General features: G+C 42.9%; 1 protein-coding gene across 1 annotated transcript; it reads right to left on the bottom strand.

Moving 5' to 3' along the window:
- Positions 1–6,431: 6,431 nt before the first annotated feature.
- VAX1 (ventral anterior homeobox 1) lies at positions 6,432–14,177 on the bottom strand. The gene is made up of 3 exons (XM_006111377.4): positions 13,101–14,177; positions 11,272–11,459; positions 6,432–8,754 (listed from the first exon to the last, which is right to left on the bottom strand). The coding sequence occupies exons 1-3, from the start codon at positions 13,336–13,338 to the stop codon at positions 8,215–8,217; spliced, it is 966 nt and encodes a 321-aa protein (XP_006111439.1). The 5' UTR covers positions 13,339–14,177; the 3' UTR covers positions 6,432–8,214.
- Positions 14,178–23,929: the final 9,752 nt, after the last annotated feature.

Genomic DNA, 23,929 nt, shown 5'->3' with positions numbered 1-23,929 from the left:
GAAATAAGCTATGCCATTTGCGTAGCTCAAATTGCATAGTTATTTCGAGCTCCGGCTGCAGTGTAGCCTCACCCTCAGATACAAGGGATTTAATTCTAGATAAGTCCCCACCTGTGTGATTTGCTCTGTCTTGGATGATGCCAGGCCATTGACCTGACGAATGGTTACATAAAACTGAAGAGAAAGGGGTCTAGAACTTGGGGACCTATTAATTTAATTTCCCAATTAAAAGAAAAATATCAATTCACCATAATTAAAGACAGAGAACATTTCTTTGCTAATGACTGTATTCAGTGGAACGTGCAAGAAATAATTTGTTATAAGGGACTATTTATATAAAAAAAAGCAAAGAAGAGGGGAAATGGTGAAAGCCCTAGAGAAGGTAGATTGGGAATTTCTATTTCCCCTCCTTCATAACAAGAACAATGAAATGAAAATAAGGTGGGAAATTCAAAACTTTTTCACGCAGCATGAGATGAGTTTGTAGAACTCATTGTCACAGGAAGTTAGAGGCCAAGGATGTAATAAGATTCAAAATGGAAATGGGCATCAGCTATCAAGTATAATTAATGTAATTACTTAGTTGTCATAATTAATGATAACAGAAATACTGGTTTAATTCTTGAAGCACAGTCTCTACTAGAGACACAAGTGAGTGTGCTGGCATGTATGCCTACTGTGATGTTTTTATACCTTACTCTGAAGAGGACGGGCCACTATCAAAAAACAGAATACTTGTTAGATGGACTTTGTGTCTGATCCAGTATAGCCATTCCTATATTTATATTTTTATCCTGAATATACCCACTCTATTGACAGTATTACACAAATGGCTCTGAAGCACCCAGCTTCCATCAGAACTTTTTGGAAACATCTGTCATCTGGTGCGCCTGGTCTATTGCTATTGCAATGTGGAAGTGCTTATCACATCATCTCTAAATGGATAACTTCATTAGAGTCAGGGAACTCATCCCTTCCTTTCCTTAGGTGGTAAGATGGAGTATGGAGAGAAGGGATCCTAGAAAACACAAGCAGTTGTTTCGACAATGTCAAATAATGTCAGGCTGGAGGACTTCCTACTCTGACCACAGGATTGCAACCATTACACAGCAAACTCTACAGGGACTATCATGCCTTTAAAAATGAAATGCTTCAATAGATTTTTTATATGTCTATATACAGATAGTTGAAAATCTATCCACCTGCATGGATCACAGTGCAGGACTAGGGTCCCAATGAATTAAATAAAGCAAACAGGAAAAAAGTAATACTCACAAAGCAAGAAGCTCATTACAGGCAAAATTCACCTACACTGTGAAGGAGCCTTGCCGGGAACTCCTGCAGGTGTGCAGAGAAGCCTTTGTGCGTGGGGAATGGGAAGAGTAGCTAATCAGGGGCCCTCTGCACTTCCCTTCATGTCACCAGGTGTGTTCTGCATGGACACTAATAGGCTAATATGGGGGAGGTTTGATTGCAGAGCTAGTAGTTCCTGCACTTAGGCAAAACCAACAGCACAAAACCCTTGCACAGGAAGCCTGAAGAGGCAGTTAGTCATGATGAGTCTGTGTTGTAGCTAATGCAAATGCCTTTAAAAAAACCTGTATGGCTAGACCTTGAGCCAAAAATAGTATTTGCTTTGGCTACATTTATGTCTCTTTTCTACTTGCTTGTCATGGATAGCCTAACAAATAAATTTGCTAACAGAAAAGTCCATGATAGTGGCAAATTTTAAGTGAATATTTGTGGAAAGATCACATTGAATTCCATAAACACTGACATTCAGCCCAGTGAATTCACTCTTAGTGAATTCTAGGACTTACACTCCTCCAGAAAGGAAACAAGCAACATAACAGGTGACATGGGTTTCCAGTCAAAATTAGCTGACAACACTCAACTTTCAAAAGCCTGCAATGAGCTCTTTGAGAACTGTGTGCCCAGGAGGGTGAGCTGTGGAAATTATTCAGTGGATAATTCTGAATCTCACATCAATGTGAGCTGCTGGCAGACAATCTGTGAACGGAAAGTTTAAATAAGGGAACGTCTACACAACAGTGTTATTTCAGAATAATTGACGTTATTCTGAAACCACACAGTCCATGTCTACACTACAAGCAGTTGTTTTGACAATGTTAAAATAATGTCAAGCTGGAGGATTTCTTACTCCAACTCCTGTAACCTTCATTTTACAAGGAGTAAGGGAAGTGGGAGGAAGAGTGCATTTTCTTGGACTTCCTGCTATGTAGACAGCACCAAAAGCCAAAATAAGCTATTTTGACTTAAGCTATGCAATTGACGTAACTCAAGTTGCATAGCTTACTTTGGCTTTAGCCCTGTTGCATAGACATGCCCTAACTAACTAGCTGTGAACTACTTGCTCAGTCCTAGCTATGACCACATCACCTGCCTGTGGGCCAAAACTTAAGTGTTTCCCTCACAAAGTTGATTCACTTTTTGAAGGAAGGGGTGTTGTTCTAGATAAAAGCTAGTGTTTTGTTGAAGCATTTAACCCCTATTTGTACTTAGGGCTCTGACACACACACATCTTCGCAGCTCCTTGTGCAAGGAAAAGTCTCATTTTCCCCTAATATTGGAGTTTCATATAGACCCACTGGAAAGCTGGCATTTCACCATACATGGGCAAAGATGGCACTGCCTGACACACTCTACATGAGTCCTTGGCCTGCTCCTTGAACAGGAGTTTCACTTCTGTGAGGGCTGCAGCAGGATCTAGCCCCATGCCAGTATACCCACTGGCTGGCTGTGTCTAGACTGGCAAGTTTTTCCGCAAAAGCAGTTGCTTTGGTGGAAAAACTTGCCAGCTGTCTACGCTGGCTGCTTGAATTTCCACAAGAACACTGACTTCCTACTGTCTGAAATCAGTGCTTCTTGCGGAAATACTATGCTGCTCCCGTTCGGGCAAAAGTCCTTTTGCGCAAAAGAGCCAGTATAGACAGCTCAGATTTGTTTTGCGCAAAAAAGCCCCGATTGCGAAAATGGCGACCGGGGCTTTTTTGCGGAAAAGCGCGTCAAGATTGGCACGGATACTTTTCCGAAAAAAGTGCTTTTGTGGAAAAGCATCCATGCCAATCTAGATGCTCTTTTCCGTAAATGCGTTTAACAGAAAACTTTTCTGTTAAAAGCATTTGCAGAAAATCATGCCAGTCTAGAGGTAGCCACTGGATTTGGCCACACAACTACAGATTATCAATGCCAGACCCTTAATCCTCAAGTCAAATTAGGGTTCACTGTAGGTCTTATAAAAACAAGGGTTCATTAAATCTATCATCAGTCCAAACATTTCCATTATTTCATTTTAAACATCCCCTGGAGATGGTTTTGGGAGGAGGGGGTGTTTATTTGCTTTGGCTCTAAATTTTATCCCTACATTGCATGCTCGCCCTAGCGTTGGAGCTCAGATGCCACTATGGTGAGAAACCAAGAAATAACTTTGACAAAAAAACAGCGTTAGATCACGAGACCCAGGAAGTGGAACTGATTAGCCACCAAATACCTGACCGAGGCAGTTTGTGTTTCTTGTGTACGGGGAGTGAAACGCAACAACGAAATAAAAATAAATAATCACCATAAATTGGTAGAGTGTAGCTTCGAAACAGTCTTAAATCAAGGAAGCTAGGATTGGGGACATAGAAAATGAGATATAGCTACATATGCATGTTAACCTGGTCTTTAAAAAGAAAAACTAACCCACGGGTGGGATTTCCTCCTCTTCCCACAAAAATTAGCTTAACATTTCCCGTGTAATAGCTTCCGGGCTGGTTTTATTCATGGTAGTGAAAAGCAAGGGAGGAATGTAGAAACCCAGCCCAAGGCGATCAGGGAATGTTTAAAAAGGCAAATGGAAAATCTGCTCCCCGTCCCGATCACTGCACCTGGAAGGTGAGGGTCTGACGATAACCAAGGGGTCTGGAGGAACAGTGGAAACAAGGCTGCATTACTGCGGAGACTACGCGGCTGACGGAGTGTCTTTTACTCACCTCCAACGCCTGCTTTAACACCCCGGACTTTCTTGAATTTGGGTGGATGGAATTTAAAGGGAGGGCAGATAAGTGATTATTAAACAAATCTCTCGTTTAAGTCCTGCTTCAAAAACACGCGCCACGTATCTGGGAGCAGACCTGGACTCACCTTTTAAGAAACGGACCAGCTTTTTTCCGTACAATCAGCACACACAAAAAACAACAACAAAACCCCCCAAACCAACCCCTTCCCAACCATGTTGTGCGTCTGACTTCATTGCCCTAATCCAAAGGGTTTTATTCAAGTAGAAGGTGGGTTATTTAACTTTATATTGGTTTCAATAAACGCATTCTCCATGATGATCAAATACAAACCTCACAGAAGGGAGGGTCGGAATTGCTTTGTACGGGTATGACTTCAGAGCTGGGAGGGTGGGCTACGGTGAAGATTCAGCAGCGGGTTGGCCTTCCCTTTGTTTTTTAAACCCGCAGGTTCTGGAGTACTCGTGTGGAGTGCGGGGTGTGGGTGGAATCCTGAAATTGACTTAAATTGCCTCCGAATGCTTTTTTAATTACAAATACACTTTTCATTATTGCAGAAGAGGTTTCTTTGAAAACAAGAACAGCGCAGTGCGTGTGAGTGGTGGGTAGAGGAGGCCTGTGTAAACCGTCAGAGAGTTCCATCAATTTCAGACTCCCAAGATAAATAGTTACCATCCGACTGTGCCTTGCTGCAATCGGAAACACAGAGGGAGGGGGAGATTAAAAGACAAGCGCGTGCTTTTTATTTATCAGTTCCTTTCCCAAAATGTAGTTGCAGGGTTGTTTTGTTTTGTTTCCGAAATCAGGTATAATATTAAACGCTTGTGAATTTCAACTGGAACAGACTCAGCGGTGGAATATATTCATAACGAAGGAAAGTAGGGGAGGGAGTAGGAAGTTAAGAGGAACTAGGAGCTGTTTAAGCAAGTCCCCCCCCCCCCTTTTGGTAAAGAAAACAAAACTAATTATGTACACAATCTCTTCACCCTTCCCCCCAGTAGTGCAAAGACTACAACCATGTGTATTAAACAAACCCTTAGAAAACGTAAATTTAGTTTTATTCTTGCTGGGAAGAATGTACGATTCAAAATTCAGCATTTTTAGCTTGATTAATTATTTTTGTCTCATGCAGGTTTAAAATAAAGTGTCAAAATCTAACCTCCAACAGCTTCACTCATTAAACCATCAGATACATATCTCCTAATCATAGGAGACACCCCTGTGATTTTTTTTAATCCGGTTGATTTTGGAGGCGTGCAGCTGTCTTCTTTGGAAACAACTCTAAAAATAAAGACGGAGTGTAACCCCTAAAAATGCTTCTGCTGAGGGCAGTGGATATTACTGGGAATCCAGGGATGGGAAACTGCCTTCTAAAAGTATCTTACTCCTCCAGACACTGATCTTTCTCTTCGAATTTGATGCAGGGACTGCTTTAAAAATTACCTCTTCTGCATAATAGAGTGCAATTCTAATATACACCAAAAACCAGTTCTCTGTTAATACTGCCCCACTTACAGCAGTAACAAAAGATTCGCCGGTGCTCTGATCCGGGAACCATTTGCCGCCCAGCCAGTTAGTTGTTAAAAAGTGGCAGCCAAAAATACATACGATTTGTGGGTACAAATTATCGACTTTTTAATAAGTGCATGTCCGAGTTGGACATTACGGGTTGGTCAATACCTTTGATCTCAAGGAACTTTACGCTTGCGGGTCAAAAAATGGCCAACGAGATCCATGGGGCGACGACCGAGAACTGTGCATGAAGAAATCCAGACAGGGCAACAGTTTGTATTGCGCTTCAATTCCGCTAGAATTCTGCGGGAAGCCACGTGGATCGCCACCGACTTTGGCTTAGACTTTCAACAGTCTCGAACATCTTTCATTTTCTATTTCCGCATCTCTGTTTGTAACAGTGGCAGTCATTAGAGGGCCCAGCCCTGCATCGATTCCTCAGACAAAACTCCCCCCTCCAGCGCTTAGGACAGGGCTTAAAGGGGATTTTTTCCCTTTACTCAACACCCTTTGGTTTAGCTTTATATCATTATCTTTCTCCTTTTTATATATAAAGAGATGACATGTGGACAAGGGACGGGGAAATCATATTCTGAAAATCTAGCGTAGTGTAACCGCAGTGTCGTTTTTGAATCGGAGAAAAGAAATGATACTTGTTACTGGCCAGTCAAATACTTATTACTGGCCCGAAAGGAAGCAAACCCGTGGTTTAATTAATGGAATCACAGACCTAATTTAAATAAACAACTGCATGCAATGTTTAGAGAGTTTGGATTGTTTTTTAAACCGGTGTAAACTCAGCTATTTAATTGTGAATCCCCAACCGTCCCGTCTGTTCCAGACGCACAACAGAACTGCAGTCTCAGAAAGGCAATCGACTTCAGAACATCCACTCGAAAGGATTTTGACACTTTGAATCGTACATACCAGTTGATACTTTTGGCGTATTAAATATAAGACGAAAGTACACCTACTTCTGTCGTCATATAGATATAATATATTTCACTCTCACCACATAAATACAAAACATCCAAATATCCAAAAACATTCAGAACAGAAGTTAGTAGCAAGTTCTCGGCATTCGATTCATTCATTATTTTCTCCACTAGTTGTCTAAGAAACTTCAGACGTAAATAATTCACAATAAAAGTACTATTTTGTTTTCCGTCCTGCTCTCTCTCTTTCTCTCTCCCCATCTCTGTTCTATAGTTAATTCTCTAAACTACAAGCAACCATTCCATTTTTTGTAATTATTTTTGGTTAAGATTTGGTGGCACGTTTTTATACAGTTCGTAAAGGCTTTATATTAAAGGTTAAAGAAAGAAAAACTAAACAAACAAACGAAGTCGCTAACTACAGAATTCTTTTTCTGACAAATTCAAGTACTGAAACTTAATATGAAATAGACCAGAATGCTAGAGTTTGGAATAAACATCTTGGTGGATGGAGAAAATAACAGTAACAAATATGCGAACGATCAAAAAGGCGTCTTAGATGTATTGTAAAACACAAAAAGATGGGTTCTTTATATTTTACTTTCACTTTAAATAAAATGCAAGTCATTCGCGAGAGTGTTATGGAGGGAGGGAACCTAATGAAGTTTCATTTGGATACACTTTGAAAGTATTGGAAACTCAATTAGAAAAAAAATAACTGCCAATTCGATAAGTATAGATGCAATCACGCCACTTTCTCTCTCCGTTACTTCTCTTATTTAACATAGTTACTTTTACAACATTTTAATATTAATTTTAGATTCGAAGAACTAGCTCATGAAACTAGAAAAAAAGGGGCGTTGCATTATCTCGAAGTGAAAGATTGCTTTATTAAAATATCTAAAGCCACTGTTTTCTGTATCTGCATCGAATGCAAGTATTTTAAAGGCAGTCTGTTCCGATCCTTAAAATAGTCAAGATTCTTTAAAAAAAAAGAGTTGGTAGTTTTTTTCTGGCTTAGATCTGTGTCAAGAGCAATTATAAATAAAAACTAAGCTACTAAACGGTTAATGTAGTGCAGTCAGGTTACATGGGGCCACAAAACCTTGGGCAAATTTGTGCTTTAGAGTCACTGACGTCTTGACCATACATTTACATCCACCTGATGGTTCCATTTCTAGGTCTGTTTGTTTGAATCGACTTCCGCGTCGGTTTGCATTGGTTTAATTCAGAATGCAGTCAAAATTGTTATGATTAAACTGCAAATAACTTCCCCCGTCTCAGATTCCCTCCCCCCTTTGCTCCCCCAATCCCTTCCCCAAATAAAAAAACGTGGATCATCGTAGGTTGGATTCAGAGCGCAGTAAAAATGTTGGATTTTGAACTGCCGGCAAACCTCCCCAGCCCTGCCTCTCCCCCCATCACATCCTCCCACGGTAAGAAGTGGGTCTCCATCGCTAACTGTTTGGTCTGGAAGCAGTTAGTTTAGCGGCTACACTAGGGTAGGGTATCCGCCTCCTCGGCAGGATGTCTCCCCTAAACACAGTTTAGTGCCTTCTGGCCTGGGGAAAAGTGTCTGGCTAGGAACACCTGGTGGTGGTGGTGGTGGTGGGGGGGGGTTATGGGGGAACAGGACGGTGTGTAGAGGGAAGGGGGGAACGAAAGGAGGGCTGATGAGATGCTAACGTGTCATTATCCCATAAATATCGCCACAAATAGATACTATAAATAGAAATACAGAGCGTTACTTAGAGTCCGTCCAGGGCTTTTTTCTCAGCGCCTTCTTTATTGTTGGTCCTGGAGTAGGGCTCGAAGGCAGAGGAGCTCAGGTACCTGGCGGACAGTTCCTGCAAGTTTCCTGCCAAGGAGCCGGCCATTGTCAAGGGATTGGAGGACAGCCGGCTGGCCACCGAGCCCAGGAGAGTGGGCACCGGCAGGCTGAAGAGGTTGTGGCCGGCGCTGGGCGAGGCGTGGAGTCCCGCAGCCTGGGGGGGGCCGGCCGCGCTGCTCGGCGCGGGCGGGTGCGGGGAGCCGCCCGCGGGCCCCGAGCCGGTGGTGCCCGTGGTGCCGATGGTGAGGCTGGGGGCCCGCAGCGCGGAGCCCAAGGCGCTGGTGGCACAGGGGGGCAGGAGGCCGGGCAGGCCGGGCGGGGACAGCAGCCGGCCTTGCTCCAGGAGCCGCAGGACGCTGCAGGTGGCGGCGGTCTCGGACACCACGGACCTCAGCTCCGAGTCCTTGCCTTGGTCCTTTTTCTGTTTCGTGCGCCTGTTCTGGAACCAGACCTTTACCTGCAGAGGCGGGGAGAGAGGCACAGGGTGAGCGGGGCGGGGGGGACCGGCCCGGGGGCTGCGGGATGACCAGTGCATTTCTCCATCTCCCCCGCCCCCAGACAACGAACGCCGGCGGGACCGCTCCGAATTAGCGGTTTACACGGCGTCGGGAGAGTCTGGAGCGGCGGGGGAGGAGGGCCCCGGTTCGGCAGCACGTTTTCCCACGGGGGCAAATGCTGCTGAATGAGCTCGGGCTGCGGGAGCCGCGTGTCCCGGCTTCTCTGCTCCTGCAGTGGCCCTAGCAGGAGCCGGCTCTTTAACTGGGTTTCCTTTTAACCGGCCACCCCAGCTAGAGCCGGTGCCACCCACCCGGCCGGAACACAAGGCTGCTCACTTGGGGAGTGGGGCCTGCACATGGCTCCTCTCCCTCCTCCCTCCGGGGCAGCAGGGACTCGAAGCTCTCATCCCGGTCTAGCGGGGGGCTCTCCCCTCGCGCTTCCGGGCGGGCCAAAGGAAGGCCTGGCGCCGCTGAAGGCCACTTTCCCCACAGCCGGTTCGAGCCCCCTCCTCCCCTTTACAATGTTACACAACGAAAAGAGACGCGAGCTACATTTCTGCAGCCTGCCCGACCGCCAAGGAAGGCCCCTTGGCTTGGCGGAGCAGGGCTGTATTACGCGCGGTGGCCGTGGAACCGCACACCCAGCCCGTCCCTAGAAGTGTGCTCTTTCCCCATGACGGTGGAGTCCTCCCCCCCTCCCGGCCACTTTTTAGTTGTTCTAGCGGGGCCGACAGACCCCCTGCGCCCTGCCCATGTCCACAGTGCGCTCTCCTCACCGTCCTGTCAGGAACTCCGCCCTCGCCACCAAAACAAAGCGTCGCAGTCAAACAGGGCAGAACCTTTGCAGTTACCTACCAGCCTGTTCAATTTAATACGAGGTAGGGATGAAAGATAAATGCATCAGAGAAGATGGTTCTAAATCAGAGGCCCTTACAAAAGTCAGGCCCGCTTCTGTTTTGTGATTGGGATTTTCCTCCAAAGCAGCTAATTATTTTTTCTCTGTCTCATTACATTACTTTTCCCTCCAGATTTTCTCAGTGTATCTTCTGTACAGTATTTTCTTCCCACGTAGAATACTTGACCCCATGTCACCTCCTAGCTAGACATTGTTCCATACACTGCACGAAGAGAACAGGCGGCTCTAAACAACACAGGGAGTTGGGCTTACCCTTATCCACTATATTTTGCATCAGAGGTTCTGGTCGGAAAAAAAACCCCAACCTCTCTCTAAAAAGTGAGAATAGATCGCCCAAGGCTGACCTGATACCTGTGAGGTAGATCCTTTTTTAAAATATGTTTTTCACTTGTAAAGATAACATCCAACGCTCACGCCAAGTAAAAATGAAATAAAAATACGACATGTGTATATTCAACAATTTTAACGCAGCACGATTCCAGCTCCATTCATATCCAAATTGCCCGGGGACAGGTTTTCCCCATGCGATTCTATAAAAACACAGCCCACACGCAACTAAACAATCAATGTAAAGACACACGAGCAGGCAAAAATCAAACGAGAAGCTTTAGAGGGAGAAGTAAATGTATCTAATAGAAAATCATTTGGGGTCTTCGTATTTGTTGCGTATGCTTGTTAGTAGTTGCCTTTTCTTAGACTGATGAAAAGGGCATAACTTGATTCACACCCACCCAACAATTCACGGAAAGCAGGAGAGCTGTGCAAACCGTGACAGCTGCCTGGCAGGAGGACTTGTGTTAGGAAAGGTGATTTGCCCTGCTTCCAGCGGATTGCCTTTCAAACCCGGACACCTTCCACCCCCACTTCCCAGCCGGGAATTCAATGCCACATATTTTGAAAGCAACTTTTCTCCCCTCTAAGCCCCATTCTGCTAATGCTCATTTTGCTCTCTGTGTACTGAATGTCTCAGCAGAGAGCTCCTCGCCTTCACGGCTTCCGGAAGAGGTTTGCACCCTTCTGTAGCTCTGATTTTTTGACCAAACCAAGTTGCCAGCTACTTTAAACACCCTTTATTTTCTTCCAGGCACCAGGCAGCTGTGTGTGCGAGTAAGCCTGGGAGTCAGGTTGTGTCTGGGGTTGACTATTCAGAGACCATGGTGGTTGTGTGTGGGGAAATACGTTGCCACTCACGGCGCGGTTGAGTCTGGCCACGAGGCCTGGACTAGCCAAGCGGTGGGCTCGCACTAGTGCAGGGTTTCCCAACCTATGGGTCCGGCCATTACATTTCAAAAGGGTCGCCAAGTGTCTCCCCAGGTGGCTCTGCCGTCCCTCCTCCCCCGTTTTTGAATTGCCTTGGGTCACCAAGTCTCCCTGAATTGTGAAAATGGGTTCCCCTCTGGGAAAGGTTGGGAACCGCTGGTTTAGTGCTTGTGAGCAGGTGTTGATGTGCACTGTCTCACTAGAGCGTGTCTGTGTCCCGGTGTGCCTCGGGAAGGGGGGTGGGGGGCAGGCCTCCGCGGTGCCTAGCAGCGTGTTTCTCAATGGGCTGTCTCCGCACTACCTGAGTTTCCGAAAGATTGAGCTGCCGAGCGAGTTCGGTCCTTTCCCGTCCCACCACGTACTGGCACCTCTGGAACTCCATCTCCAGCCGGTACAGCTGCTCCGCCGTGAAGGACGTTCGGGTCCGTTTGGGGCGGTCCAAATCAAGTCCTTTAGGCAGAATAATCTCTCTTATTGAACCTTTGGCATCTGGCAAAGAAACGCGCAGTCACTTTACACCCAGGAGAGGAACCGTTTGCGCGCAAGGCAAGGAGCTGCCTGGCATGCTTTGCAGCTCACTTTCCTCTCCCACAGCCAGGCCGCTTCGGTAAACCAGGCAGCAGACAGGCTGGTAAAATCAGGGCGTTGTAGGGGCCCGGAGAGATCCTGTCCCCAATCCTCCCAGACCAACTTCCTTTCGAAGGCCGTTTCACTGAGACAGCTCAGTGCTGTAAGAAACACCATCGCTCTGTGCCCTGCTCAGTCCGTTTGTACCCTGTAGAGTTATTCTTTGGGATTGCTGGGTTATTGTTACGCAGTTTCCTTTCGAGCTTACAACATTGTTAGATGTAACGGCACCTAGTGCATGGGATGGGCAAATTTATGGCCGTTTCTTTACTATTTAAAAATACAGGCGCGGGAGAGGGGGGAAAAACCCTAACACGCACACAGAAACCTCTCCTTTATTTTAGCACCGGCCTAAAGAAAGCAGGACAAATCTTATTAGCACAACTGTCATGCTAGAGCTAGATTCATATTACATTAAAGCATTCCCCAACCTCGCTTTCCGTAATTTTAGCTCCATAATACACTTTAAATCATAGATAACCACATAATTTCAATCTGACCCCTCTCTGGGGTCAATCGGTCGCGCAAGGATTAATTATTGTTTACAAGGCCTGCTTTACACTAATTTTATTATAATTCTATCCCCTCTTTCACACACACCTTCACAAAACTGTAATTTCCACTGGTAATTTCTTCAAAGCACTCTAAAATCATTTCATTAGTGGACTGGGAAAGAAGGGGAGGAGGGGAAATTTAAAAAAACAGTAAATATTCAGAAACCCAATTCAGTCCTACTGTCTTCTTTTTAAAGCTCTGTGAATGGTCATCATTTATAAATAATTCTACAGTCAAAGCCGGTCAATTCTACATCACATTAGGGACATTGGGACAGAGGGCATGGCAGAAACCTCCTACATCGTATATATATCCCCTCCACCAAATAAAAAAATCCAACCAAAACTACAATCACCACAAATGCACCAAGATGCAAAGGTGAAATGCCTTCTCTTATCAAAGTTCCTCCTTTCCAGTGTCCAAGGTGTGCAGAACCAGCTAAACCAGGACTTTCACGTGGTAGACGGAATCGGAGGGGGTTACCAAAAAAATACACAGCGAGTGCTGTTTATTCATTGCCTTGATCAAAATTACTCTGACATACCGTTAGCCCTTGTGATGGGAACTTTGACACCTGCAATGCTCTGTGTATAAGAGGACACGGGTTTGGAAACTCTATGGCGAATGAAAAAAAGGGTGCAAATAATGTATTTCACGGCCACCGAGAAAAAGTGGAACACAAATGTAATGCAAACTTTTCCAATGAACCATAGAAGTACATTAATAAAATAAGATACAAAAAAAATCAAGCCCTATAAAACACTCTGTGGACTTAGAATCATTTGCCCCTGGAAATACTGCATTATAATTCACAACGGTGTTTCCCCTTCTGCAACCATATTAAAAAGGGGACATCTTGAAACCCTAACATTTAAAAAAAGAAGACGAGGCGAATACCGATTTCACATACACACAAACAGACACACACAATGCCTTCCGAACTCCTACCTCTAACTAGGATCCTCCTGCAATAGTCCGGGTCTGCAGAACTAGATTTACTTTTATTACAATCTTCCGAAACCGCAGAGGCAGAATAAGTCCCTTGCTGATCCTTCAAAAAAGAAGTAGAAATATTTCCTTCAGACCCTTTGCTTTCCTTGCCCTCTTTATGTCCGTTCTTCGAGACCCGGTTAGCTTCAGCCTCTGAATTGCATCTAACGTCCATTTTGTCTTGTTTCCCAAACATGTAGTGCAATAAAAAAAAAAAGAAGAAAAGAAAAGAAAGTCTAGGTTGGATATTGCACAGCCTGCGGTCAGATCGGTGGGAATCTGTAAAGCACCTCTCGCGAGGAAGGTCGACTCTGATCCCAACAGAACAGCTCCCTCGAATCCCAGCTTCCTAATGTGACTGTCCAGCTTTCCTGAGCCCCAGTGATCAGGTACTCAACAGTACAACTCCAAAATGATTTAATGTCTGCCTTATTACAGAGACATGTAGTTGTTAGACACAGAGGGACGCGCACTCGCTGTTTCAATTGATTACGGGTAATTTTGCAGCCTCCACATTTAGGTTACCTCATGAATACACTAAATTGTTTGGATAATATATCAGATCGTAATGGATGGTTTGTGTGCTTGTCCCCAATCAAGTAGAGTTTAGCCAGTGAATAAACTGAAATGATTGGTCTTGCTTTCAGGAAACACACAATCAAAAGACAGACTTCCAGAAGGAGGGGAGGGGGAAGAAAAAACTTTTGACAAGATTCACCCTGAATTGTTAGCACCATTAGCCGCCATTATTAACTTTCTTCAGTCTGCCTTTGACCCTCCAGATTATAGAGTGGCTTTCTCCAGGCACGCCAAATAAATCTGAATAAAACTGCTAGGAAAAGGCTGGAAAACGCAGTTGTAGAAAAGCAGCCTTGAGTGTAAGCAAACAAACCACTCCCCGCACAAAAAGTTTTCCCTTGAAGTGGGGCTATCCAAGGAAGCCGAGGATCAGCCCTGCAGAAATCCTCCTTAACACATCTCTCCACGGCCAGCCATCTTAAACTCCTACCTCTCCTTAATTCAGTTCAGAGGCTTGCTTTTTGTGTGTGTGTGTGCGCTAATTCTGCACCTTCACAAACACTGAACCTATTGGTAGAGACTGCTCATTGAAAGAAAAAAAAAAGCCAGCTTTGTGTTCAGATAGATCCAGGAGGGGAGAGAGGGAGAGAGAGATAACTCGTGAAAAATCTCCACTACGTGATCTACTAAAGGATAAAAAAAAAAAAAAAGTTTTACCCTGGCTATTTCATTGTCTCTGCTACAATATCTTTGAGAACCGCAACAGCCAGTAATCCAATAAGACCATTGATTAGGCTACAATGATTCAATTCAAGCAAATGGCCTTGTGCAAAGAGCATGCTCCAGCCCTTCTTGTCACCTTGCAGGGCAGAAGCCCTCTTCATGCTGCTCTCCTTATTCATTCCTTTATGGGAAATGTAGAGCAAAAGGAGTGAAAGATGGCAATTATCTAATTGGACTATTAACAAACAATTCTCTGAGTGTGGCTGTCTGGCAATGGTGCTTGGGCGGGGTGAAAGGCCACATGTTGCACTGGCCCCATTCACAAAGAGTTTAGGGGCCGGAGGGAGAGAAAGAATTTTTCTTTGAGAATTTTTCACACAAATCCAGGAGTGTCAGGTTTTCCTGTCTCTGTCTCATTCCCTGCCTCGGAGGGGTGGTGACTGGCATCTCTGCACATCTGAGGGCACTGTGTAGAGCAATATTGCAAGCCATCACATTGCAGCACCCCTGCCCAATTCTGTGTGTATTGCACACTGCTCAACTTCATGGGTCTGATTCTGATCCTAGTGATGTAACTTCATTGATTTCAAAGGAGTTATTATGGATACTGGCTGGGATAACTGAGGACAGACCCGGTGGATCTATGGTTCAAGTTTGAATTAGTATAAGTAGGCTTATTTCAGGACACAAAACCAAACATTTAACAAGTGAATGTAGTTTACACATACTTCAGATTATCCTGCGTCTAACAAGTATTCTTCAATAATCACCCTGATCACCTGAACTAGATTTTTTACTTTATAATTCTTAGAAGTGTCAGAGGCAGATAAAGAAGATACCTTGATCAGCCCCTATGTTTTGCATGTATAATTAATAATATATATTAGTGCAGAATGTCTAGAGCCTGGAAGAGCTTTCCCTCCTTAAAGAAAATGAACTGCAGCATTTTCTGATGGATTTGCTATTTCTTATCTTGCACTAGTGGCTAGAGCTCCAAATCAATTGGAGGCCCTCTTGTGTTAGACACTTTCCTGATATAAGGAGGAAACAATTCCTTCTCCCAGTCTAAGGGCCCAATCCTGTAAGCAGCTCCCTGTGTGGACGTCTGCACAACAAATTCAGAACAGACACAAGTAGAGGTAACAAACAGAAAGGCTAAGTCAGAGAGCAAAAGATAACAGTCCTAGGAATACATACTTGCCTGAATGAGCTATATGCACAACTTGCAGGTAGTGGGATAGATGTATATGGTTCAGGAGCATGGCAGTAGCAGTCCTGGCTAGCTATCTGATTTTTTAAATAGCTAAACAAGCCAAATGTTCTAAGATAAAGTAGGTAATACAATGTTTTCCATAAAGGTATATTGTGAAATGTAGACAGAAATTATAATTATATTTGCATAGGTGTGTGGGTGTGTGTATGACATTTCTCCCCCATGTTTTTAGTTATGCTAATATCTCAGCATATGGCATAATAATAAACATGCAGTTATTCAACTCAGTTACACTGTTTGAGGCAGGGTATTTGGAGTTTAACCATCAGATTGTATTACTCTCTGCTTTTTCTGCGATAAGCACCTGATCCAGAACCCAGTGGAGTTAATAGGATTCTTTCCCTAAATGTACGATCTCCTATGGACACTGACAATAACACTTATTTGTAAACATAGATGTTGGCTTTATATAAACACAATTCTAGAAAAATGTTCTTTTCCCCTCTTAAGTCAGCTAAATTTGCCTTCATACATTTAAAATACAATGCTTGTACCTAAGGAGGTTGCAGAAATTCAGCCATTTGGTATTTTTTAAGATAAGGTTAGACAGACGCCTTCAGGGGTGGTCTATACTTTTAGTCCTGGCTCAGTTCCGGGGACTGGACTAGATAGGTCCCTTCCAGTCAGAGCCATTCTGTCTATTGGACAGTTCGGGGAGTTTGCCCCATGCCCTGTGCTTCAGGGGGCCCTGGTGGCATTGGGGCCAGTGGCAGCATGGCTAGCTCTACCCCCTGTTTCACCACCACTAGCCCTGCTCTACTCTGCTTCTTCAACTCCCAGCACCACTCTGGAGAAGAGGGGTGGAGTCTTTGGGAAAAAAGTGGAATGGGGGTCAGGTGGGGGCAGAGCTGGGCCTGAGTGGAGGTGGGGGAGGGTTCTCCTGGGCCTATGAAGGGCCCTGCTTCCTGTCCTACATTTCCGTGATTCTATGATTATACTTTCAAAAACCATGAACATGTCTGGAATGATAAATGATGGAAAGAATAAGAAATAACCATGGCTCCAGTCCAACTTTCAACTTTGTGGGAATAAACTTCACACACATGGAATCTAATGTTTTTAATGCAGGTCCACCCCTATGCACCATTTGGTAGAATCTGGGCCAGTGTGTGTAAACATTATCTGAGAGAACACGTTTTAAATTAGCTCCCCAGTCACCAAATGTGCATTTCCTGACTCGTCTTACTTTTCCCTTTACACTTAAACTACATTTTAATGAACATGACTTCTCAGCAAGAACTGAGAGATATGGAGTTTGATTGTCCTTTCATTGGAACTAGCATAAATCTGAATAACTCTGCTAAGTGTAGAGTACTGCAGTTTACTCTGGTGTGAAACTGGAGTAAGCAATATCCTAATCAGACTCTATCACTTTATAAAAATAGTTTTAAAAAATAACCACATACACAATACAGGAACCCACAGTTCATTCTCTGGAAAATAGATTTTAATGTTTCTTTTAGAACTTGATTTTGAGAAGTTCATATAAGTATGTTAACTATGTTGATAATATTTAAATACATTAATCTACTTAAAAACATTGATGATTTACTACTTCCCCCAATGTATCTTGTTTAGCATAACATCATGTGACAATATAAAACGTTTTTCTTCTGATTATGCTGCTTTTTTGGTCTGTATTCTCACTTCCTTTCCTCCAGTGACATAGAAAGCTTTGATTTCTATTGGTTTCCAGCTTTTTCTCTTTCTGTGAAATATTCCTGGTTTAGGAGGTCTGAAGGCCCATAGCTGATCTTGCGACCATCATGTTATTGCTTATTGTAATCTAAACTGCTGTTAAGCTAAGTATTTATGCCTGAGAAAGGGAAAAACCCATAGTAAAAGGGTGCTGTGATGTAACCAGCTTAGTTTATTGTATAAAACAGACTCTTTTTCAGATAATTTTCCTCATGGGTCTTAGTTTCTGGTCCTCTAGAGACCCTGGTCTGGAGGTTCTTTGGTCATCTTCGGGGATGACAGAATCAGCTCAAAGAGGCTTTTTCTTTGGAGTTTACATCCTCATTTGGTGATGACACTTGCCTCAATTCATACAGGTGAAGAGGCAATGAATCGTCAGAGGCAAGTTAAAAATCCCAGAGCTTCTAGGTAAATTATGTGGAATAAAAATGTACTACTCAGTGTTCAGCACAGGCTGAAGGAATTTGTACCACAAGTCTTGCACACTTTGCTATATATCTCTGCTCAACAGGGTATATGGGCAAGTTACATAAAAGAAATAGAAGAATCGAGGATGGTGGACCATGATTTCACATTACGCAAAAATGAGTGTCCAGTGGGAGAGATGGAACCAAACAATACTGATGAATGAGTAACAAGTTCTGAGCAGGCTACTGGCTTCAACTTCTTCTAGGGCAGGGCTACTCAACTTTGGAAGCCCCGGGGGCCACAATGATACTCACAGCACATGCCAAGAGCCACAACTTAAATGCAAATATATATGCAAATAGCTTCTTTCACACTGACGGGCATGAATACAAAGATTAAGGCGAGACTACACAACACGCAGGCCCCATTTAAGTCAGTTCTGTTGCAATATTTACCCCATTTCCACCCATATGACAGCACTTTTAATGAGCAATGACAGTCCAGGACTTTAACTACTAAAACTCATATTAACAGAAGACCATTATATTGACTCGCCATTGTAGAATGTGTTCCCAGTGGAGGCTATGTTCAAAGGATCCCAATGGAGGACCATATGTTGAACCTCACATAAATCCAAACTGCACTGCGGGCTGCAAACAAATGGGCCGTGGGCTGCATGCAGCCCATGGGCCACGTGTTGAGTAGCCCTGCTCCAGGGGATGGATGAATGGAAATATGACAAGATAAAAATTCAGCCATTAATAGTTCCTACCCAAATCACAACACCCTTTTTCATTGTACAAGTCAGACATATGAGGAACAGAAAGCACGGCACAACTGTGTGCATGGATCCCAAGTTGTTAATGAATGACCATTCACATCATACTTTTCATGCTCTGAGAAGTTAGTTTGATGAAGGCAGAGTACACCTTCCCATCTGAAGAGTTTCTTCTCTTTTCTATAGGTTCTTATACTGCACTCATTATTGTAGTATCTCCTGCACAGACAAGTTTTAGGGTGTATCTACACTTACTGAGGATTGGTGCTGCAGCGATTGATCCACCGGTGGTCAATTTAGTGGGTCTAGGGAAAACTAGCTAAATCAATTGCAGATCATTCTCCCATCAACTCTGGTACTCCACCAAAATGAGAAACGTAAGGTAAAGTTTCTCCCAGTACGATGTGAACATCGCAATAAGTTGATCTAAATTATTCATGTTGTGTAACTTAAATTGATTTAGTTGCATAGTGTAGACCATGCCTTACTCTTGCAAGTAGATAATCTCATTGTTGCTAAGGAGCCAAATTGTCATCCATAGTCCTCATCCTGGAGCTATAGGCAATCTTTTAGATATCCTGGGCCTACAAATTCACAGCCCTGAAGATAAGGACTAAGATCTTAAACTTAATTTGATATTCTAAATAGAGAGCAGAGGACAGGTTTGAGGTGCTCACAGTTGCCTGAGTTGATGGCTTGGTGCGCAGGTATAGCTTGTTGTTATAGTCCAGATACATGCAAAAATCTCTACTATAGCCAAAGGATACAGATGGTGGATTCATCCCACACATAATGCTGCATGTTTAAGAAGACCATAATATGTACCACAACAAAAGAAAGACAACTATCAGAGGCTGGACTCATGGACTTCATAAACAGACCACTTCACAAAAGAGGACTATGCAAAGAAAAACCCTGATACAAAATGAGTCACATGTCAGTGTTCCAAAAGGTATTTCTTAATGAACACCTTCACAGGGCTGTGATGCCTACCGAGCATATTGATTGTTCCATGCTCCTTCTGTGAATATGTACTCTAAACAGTTGCTAACCCAACTGTTTACATTAAATAATCACATGCCAAAGTTCTTGGCCATTCTCCTGAAGCAATTACACTCCTACACCTGTTTACACAGATGAACATCAGCTTGCCAACCTGATACACAAATAAAAACGGTCTAGCTTTTTACATCAGTGCCTACTTGCAACTATTTGCCAGACTCTCTTTGCCTTATTTAAATACAGAAACTAAACTGAAGCCATTGATAATTAACAGTGACACTATCCTGGACATGAGTATTAAAGGTATGTGTTCCACATGAAGCTTAATCACATTTTGGCCCTTACAAGCTGCCTCTTTGGGTTGTATAATGAGTCAGGATATTATCTTGCATAACCTCATTACCTATACTTTTTCATCTGCTGTATTATAAATGTGGCATATATAAGTAATTTAAATTGAGGCAAACAGTGCAACCGAAGACACGGATGTTTTTGTCAGAGAAAATGTAGATCAAGATTCAGTGTTATCTGGTGATATAACAGGGGCTGGAGAGGTTGGATACTTTGGGTTCACCTGCACTACAAATAAAGACCTGCAGCAGTGATTCTCAGAGCTTGGGCCAGCTGACCCAGGCTTACAGATATAAAAATAGCTGTGCACTGAAACACAGGCCTTGAAACCCAGAGGGGGGTGGGTCTCAGATCTTGAGCTCCCGCTCAAGTAGAAATGTCTAATTGATGTTTTTAGACCAATATAGTGAGTACTGCAAGCTGGAGTCTGTTGCCCTGGACTCTGAGGCTACAGCTACACTGCAGTGCTATTTTGGGATGCAGTATCCCGAAATAGCTATTCTGCATCTTTTCAAAATATAATGGGCTTGCTATTCCGACATCCCTGTAAACATCATTCCACGAGGTGTAAGGGATGTTTCGGAATAGCAATTTATTTCAAAATTGGGTAGACAATGCCAAATTTTGAAATAAGCTATTTTGAAATGAACTAGAAATAAGTTACGCAATTTGCGTAGCTCAAATTGCGTAGCTTATTTTGAGCTCCGGCTGCAGTGTGGACGCACGCTGGGACTTCCTGCTGTGTTGTGTACGTTTTGCAGTGTAGATGTACTCTTTGATTATAATTCCCAGCTCTGGTTCTGACACACAGTGTAACACTGAGCATAGAGAGCCTGAGCAATTAACTTTTTTCGATGCCTCAATTTCTCCATCCATACAGTGGAGATGATCATCTTTACCTAATTCTCCTGGGCATTGTGAGGATTCATTTTTATTTGTAAATCAACTTAAAAATTGTATATTATGTATACAAATATTGCCATATGTTGTCAAAAACATTCACATATACCATTTCTAGTCTGGTGGTAACTAGAATCTAAATCTACCTGTTGACCAGTGGAGGGTGGGAAGGAATTAGATAATATCCCATGTCTCCTATGGAGCAAATTTAGAGTGCAAAGCAAAGTGCAAAGCTCCCATTAAAGTTCACTAGGATTCTCTCTTCTCCCTGCATGGTTTGAGAAACTTCTAGGGCTATGTCTACACTACACGTTTTCTCTTCCAAAAATATGCTAATGAGGGACTCATTTGCATGAGTAGCATTCTCATTTGCATATTTTCTGCCAATCTGTTTTTGCACTAGGGGTTTTTGCACAAAAACAAGCAGTGTGGACACTTCCTTTTTGCACAAAAACCTGTTTTTCTGCAAGATCCTTATGCCCCCCAAAAGGAGGTATGCTGATCTTGTGGAAAAAGGGGTTTTTGCACAAAAAGAAAATATCCACACTGCTTGTTTTTGCACAAAAACGGATTGGCAGAAAATGTACAAATGAGATTGCAACTCATGCAAGCGAGTCCCTCATTAACATATTTTTTGCTGAGAAAACTCGTAATGTAGATGTAGCCTTTGTGTTTTTCCTGAATCAGGAATGCAAGATCAAGCCTGGAACCTGTAACACTGTACAAAATGTGGAGGATTTGAGGTGGACAAAGACAATCGAATGGAATTTAAAAACAAAAAAATCACCTTCCACTGGAATATTCAGAGACTACATAGCTAAAGTGTACAAAACACCTTCCATATTAGTGAAGACTCTGGAATTCTGCCCGTTTTCCAATGAGATGCACACAACCATCTTGAAATTCATTGCCTTGATGTCTTCATTATTTCTCACAATCTTTGGGCAGCCAAAGACTCCTTCCAATAGAACATTTGTTTTTTCTCCATTGACTTTAGCAACAGAGGCTATTTGCAATGTGATGTTTTTCTAAAGCTTTTTGCAAACTGACCCTGTAACGGATAGTAGCAGTGTGAGGGGTGTGTGTGTCCATCCTGGGCAAGTCAGAGCAGTTTAAATTAAGTCAATTAACCTGGAAGAGAGCCAGGGAATAATAAAGCTTAATTAAAGATGAAGTTCAACTGGGAAGGAGCAAGGGCTTGTTTAAAGGGATGAAGCTGAAAACAGAAGGGATCTACAGGGGAAGTGCCTTCAGTTATTCTCTGGGAGGAGGGTGTTTGGACCAGTAAATCCAAGGGAAGGAGGAAGCAGTCCAGGAAAATAACAGCAGAGGGGGAGAGAAAGGAGACTGCAATGAAGGAAGATTAAAAAAAACCTGGGTTTGTTTCTTCTGAAAAAAAGACTAATGGAGGGGAGTGTGTGGGGAGGGGAGAGGAGGATATCTCTCTTCTAAGGTTTTTCTAAAGAAGATATAGTTATTTCCTTAACCAGTAAGGGACAGGACAAAAAATGACAGGGTTAAATTGCAGCAAGGGAACTTCAGATTAGAAATTAGGAAAATCAGTAGTTAAACACTGGATCAAACTCACTAGGGAGGTTGTGGAATCTATGTAGTTAGAGGTTTTTCAGAACAAGCTAACCAAACATCTCTCAGGGATGGTCTAGATAACAATTAGTCCTGCCTCAGTGTAGGGGACTAGATTAATTTCTGTGATCAGAGTAGTGGGTGAGATTGCAGGGATTTATGGCTTTTTAACAGACAAAATTTGCTTTTAGCTTGTTTATTACAACCCTAAAATCAAAATTCAGCCCAGATCATCACATTTTGCCTTGTTTGGTGTATGGGTGTCAAAACAGGACAAAACCATTACATTCCATTTTTTCTACCTGACGTCCTACTCTGATGCACACTACACATGGACTATGTCCCAGGATCACTGGAAAAATCCACAAACCTTGGAAAGCTTTTGGGAACAATATCAGGATTTGATTTAAAAAAAAAAAAGGTAAAATAGGGGAGTTGAATCTAATCTCTAGGTTTCATTCAGACTTCACTGGGAGCAGGAATTGCTCAGCATTTTGGAAAATCAGGCAGTAAGTCAATAATTGTTTAAGAATGGGGCCAAAAAGCAAATAATTATGAGATCAGAGTTTAAAAACAAGTGCATTTGTGTTGCACCAAAAGCTCTTTATGGCTAAAGAATGACCTGACTGAACAATACTATAGGGACTGATCCAAAACCTATTGTAGCTAATGGATCTATTAACTTCAGTGGGATTTGGCTCAGACTCAAAATTCACTGTTTCTAAGAGGATAAATGTTGGACTTTTGTCAGTTGTGATTGGCAGAGACCTTTAATTTCTTGTGTAATAGAACAAAATGATCAGGATGGACATAAACCTTTTAAAAATGCAGATAAATTGATAATTGTGAGTTTCCCGAGTACAACAAGGATGTAAAAGGCAAAGTCCAGTTATGGATCACAACATGAAGTGATGTGAAATAATCATAATTGGCTACTTCTCACAGAAGTAAATAACATCGAGCTCCATGGATCATTAATGCAAGCAGCAGGGTTACCTTACTGTAACTATGCTCTACAAGTAGAGCCCTGTGCAGATACAAAATTTGTATCTGCATTCATATCTGCAAAAATGAGCTGCAGATATCTGCATCCATATCTGCAGGTGCGGATATCCACGGATATAAAGTGGATATCTATGGATTTACAGGGCTCTACCTACAAGTAGGAGGGTCCTTTTAGTAAAGAAAAGCAGCTAAGCACACCCGGGAATCTCCATCTGCTGGTACACTCTGGCACCATCTAGAGGTTGGTATCACATGACAGGAAATCCATGTTTACACGATGCCCCTTCACACTACATATCCAATAGACTCAGGCATCACACAGAATTTGAGGTAGAGACAGTTAATAGAGATGAATGGAAATGTTTGAAATTAGAACCCATTTTTATAATTGTTACAAATTAGTTTATTGAGGGGTCAGTTATTTGCTTTTTAAAAATTCATGAATAATTTCAATTCAGTTCCACAAAATATTTTTCTGCATTTCTATCAGCTATAACAGTTAGGAAATCTGAGTTATACACTTCATAAGTGTTTGCCCTGAAACTC

The sequence above is a fragment of the Pelodiscus sinensis genome, chromosome 8 (assembly GCF_049634645.1).
Source record: "Pelodiscus sinensis isolate JC-2024 chromosome 8, ASM4963464v1, whole genome shotgun sequence".
Classification (NCBI taxonomy): domain Eukaryota; kingdom Metazoa; phylum Chordata; order Testudines; family Trionychidae; genus Pelodiscus; species Pelodiscus sinensis.
Note: the sequence above shows the minus strand (reverse complement) of the source record. Positions and strands in the feature narration are given on the sequence as shown.